Source organism: Anguilla anguilla, chromosome 6 (genome assembly GCF_013347855.1).
Source record: "Anguilla anguilla isolate fAngAng1 chromosome 6, fAngAng1.pri, whole genome shotgun sequence".
NCBI lineage: Eukaryota > Metazoa > Chordata > Actinopteri > Anguilliformes > Anguillidae > Anguilla > Anguilla anguilla.
The window spans coordinates 3,141,140-3,143,639 of record NC_049206.1 but is presented as its reverse complement, the minus strand read 5'-3'; the positions used below and the strand labels follow the sequence as shown (position 1 = coordinate 3,143,639).

The following is a 2,500-nucleotide window of genomic DNA, read 5'->3' as shown; positions in this document are numbered from 1 at the left end:
CCCTCTCTCCCTGTCTCTCTGCTACTTCTCCTCTCCCTCGAAGTTCCGATGGGCCTTTACTGGCACGGCTAAGTAGATCACGAGCATGTGATCAGAACGTTGTTAGCTGAACATTCCAACGCTGGTGTGCAGCAATCGCTGCTGGCGACAGAGAGCGGCGGAGTTCTAGAACACTGGCTCATAATTCTAAAAAAAAAAAAACATTCAGAGCGGTTAATGGAACTGGGAAAGCATAAAAATATGAATATAGGTGGTAAAATGCAAAAGTATTGGGACAGCCAATTTGTTGTTTTTGTTGTTTTGGCTCCGTACTCCAGAAGGGGATGTTAAGGTGCTGGTTGTCTGCTGTAAGATGAGGGCACTTGCATCCGTATCGGGGGGTCTGTGTAGGAGTTACAGCCCTTTTCCTGCGCAGTACCGCCCTGTCAGTAGCTGCTCGCTGCACGTGGAAGCTGAGCGCCCCTCCCCCTGTGCGTCCGCAGTTCCAGCAGACGTCCGAGCACGCCCTGTTCTCCTGCTCCGTGGTGGACGTCTTCTCCCAGCTCAACCAGAGCTTCGAGATCATCCGGAAGCTGGAGTGCCCCGACCCGCAGATCGTGGGGAACTACATGCGGAGGTTCGCCAAGGTGCGTCTGCGGGCCAAGGCCAGTTTGTCCCACCAGGATCAGGGTGGGGTTTTAGATGGGGGGTGTGGGGGGGGATTTCCCCAAAGTTCCACTACATTATTACCTCCCAGCAACACGTCAAATGCCCACTGGCTAAAAGTTGATACCTGTTGTCTGTTCTTCCATTACATTTACATTACATTACAGGCATTTAGCAGATGCTCTTATCCAGAGCGACTTACACAACTTTTTACATTGTATCCATTTATACAGCTGGATATACTGAAGCATAGCAGGTTAAGTACCTTGCTCAAGGGTACAACGGCAGTGTCCTTACCCGGGAATCGAACCTGCGACCTTTCGGTTACAAGCACAGTTCCTTACCCACTGTGCTACACTCCGTCCCACAACTGTCAGCACTAGTTGGGGAGAAAAAGAGAATAATGATGAAATGATTTAAAACAAGGTCTGTTTGTTAATATCTACCTCCTCATTTCCTGTGTTCACACACCATGCACTGTGCTGCTGAGTGAGTGCAGTGTAGTTTAATGAGTTTTCAGTGCACTCCCTTTGAAGGGGGGTTCCCTTATTCACGGGACAAGCTCTTCCGGGCATGTTGGTTGCCTTTGTTCCTCGTTCGTTGTCCTGGAAACGGATCGTTGTGATATTTCTGACTTTGTTTCATATTGGGAGGAAGAGGATCAAACACGGGATCTCCCTTTCATCTCTGAGCTCATGTCTCCCGTCCCCACCCCTTCCCCCTCCCCCATGCCCCCTGCCCACCCCCTCCCCCACGCCCCCTGCCCACCCCCTCCCCCACACCCCGCCCTCTCGCTACAGACCATCGGCAACGTGCTGCTCTCCTACGCTGACATCATCGCCAAGGATTTCGCTGGTCACTGCTCCAAGGAGAAAGTGGTGAGTGTGTGTGTGTGTGTCTGTGCGTGTGGGTGCGTGTGTGTGCGTGTGTGTGTGTGTGTGCGTGTGCGTGTGTGTGTGTGAGAGAGAGAGAAACACACTGATGATGTGATGTCTCTGCAGCCCTGCATCCTGATCAATAACATCCAGCAGCTGCGAGTTCAGCTGGAGAAGATGTTCGAGGCCATGGGGGGCAAAGACGTGAGTGATTCCCTCACCTCCACCTTCCCTCTCCCTCACCTGTACCCTCCCATAACCCCCTTGCCCTCATCCCTAACCTCCACACCACTGACGCCCTATTGTGATGTCATCACACTGGGACTCCACACCATGTGGAGCACGGAATTCAGAATCGTAAACGGTAAGCTTCTGTGATTCTGCGTGCCGAGGCATCCCGTTGTGATGTCATCAGCGCGCGCCAGCACTTCCGTCACCCGGCCTTTCCTGCCTTCCAGCTGAACGTGGAGGCCAGCGACTTCCTGAAGGAGCTGCAGGTGAAGCTCAACAACGTGATGGACGACCTCAGCAGGGTGTTTGCAGTCAGGTAACGTGTGTGAGAGGTCACAGGACGCACACACATTACTGAATCAGTGTGAGCGGGCTCTCAGGAAGATGAAGTTTTGGCCGTTTTCTGTTTTTGTTCATTTGACTCGGTAAATCCTGAAATTGGAAGAGTAGGTTCTTCGTAATGTTTTTTCAGTGTTCAAAACTCCACCGCTTTCAATCTTCACCCCCTCCCCCACTCTCTCTCCCCCCTCGCCCCCCCCTCCCCCCCGTAGTTTCCAGCCGCACATAGAGGAGAGTGTGCGGCAGATGGGGGACATCCTGAGCCAGGTGAAGGGGACCAACACGGTCCCGGCCAGCGCCTGCAGCAGCGTGGCCCAGGATGCTGACAACGTCCTGCAGCCCATCATGGACTTCCTGGACAGCAAGTGAGCGGCGCTCTCTCGCTCTCTCTCTCTATCTCTCTATCTCTC

The 2,500-nt window shown here is 53.2% G+C and overlaps 1 protein-coding gene across 1 annotated transcript in view; it reads left to right on the top strand.

Moving 5' to 3' along the window:
* The window catches only part of LOC118229555 (protein unc-13 homolog A-like), a 63,478-nt gene that overhangs the window by 47,655 nt on the left and 13,323 nt on the right, over positions 1-2,500 (top strand). The window contains exons 33-37 of the mRNA XM_035421599.1: positions 483-626; positions 1,446-1,523; positions 1,647-1,724; positions 1,979-2,067; positions 2,303-2,455. Of these exons, the coding sequence (XP_035277490.1) occupies positions 483-626; positions 1,446-1,523; positions 1,647-1,724; positions 1,979-2,067; positions 2,303-2,455 (542 nt within the window). The remainder of the gene's footprint in view (positions 1-482; positions 627-1,445; positions 1,524-1,646; positions 1,725-1,978; positions 2,068-2,302; positions 2,456-2,500) is intronic.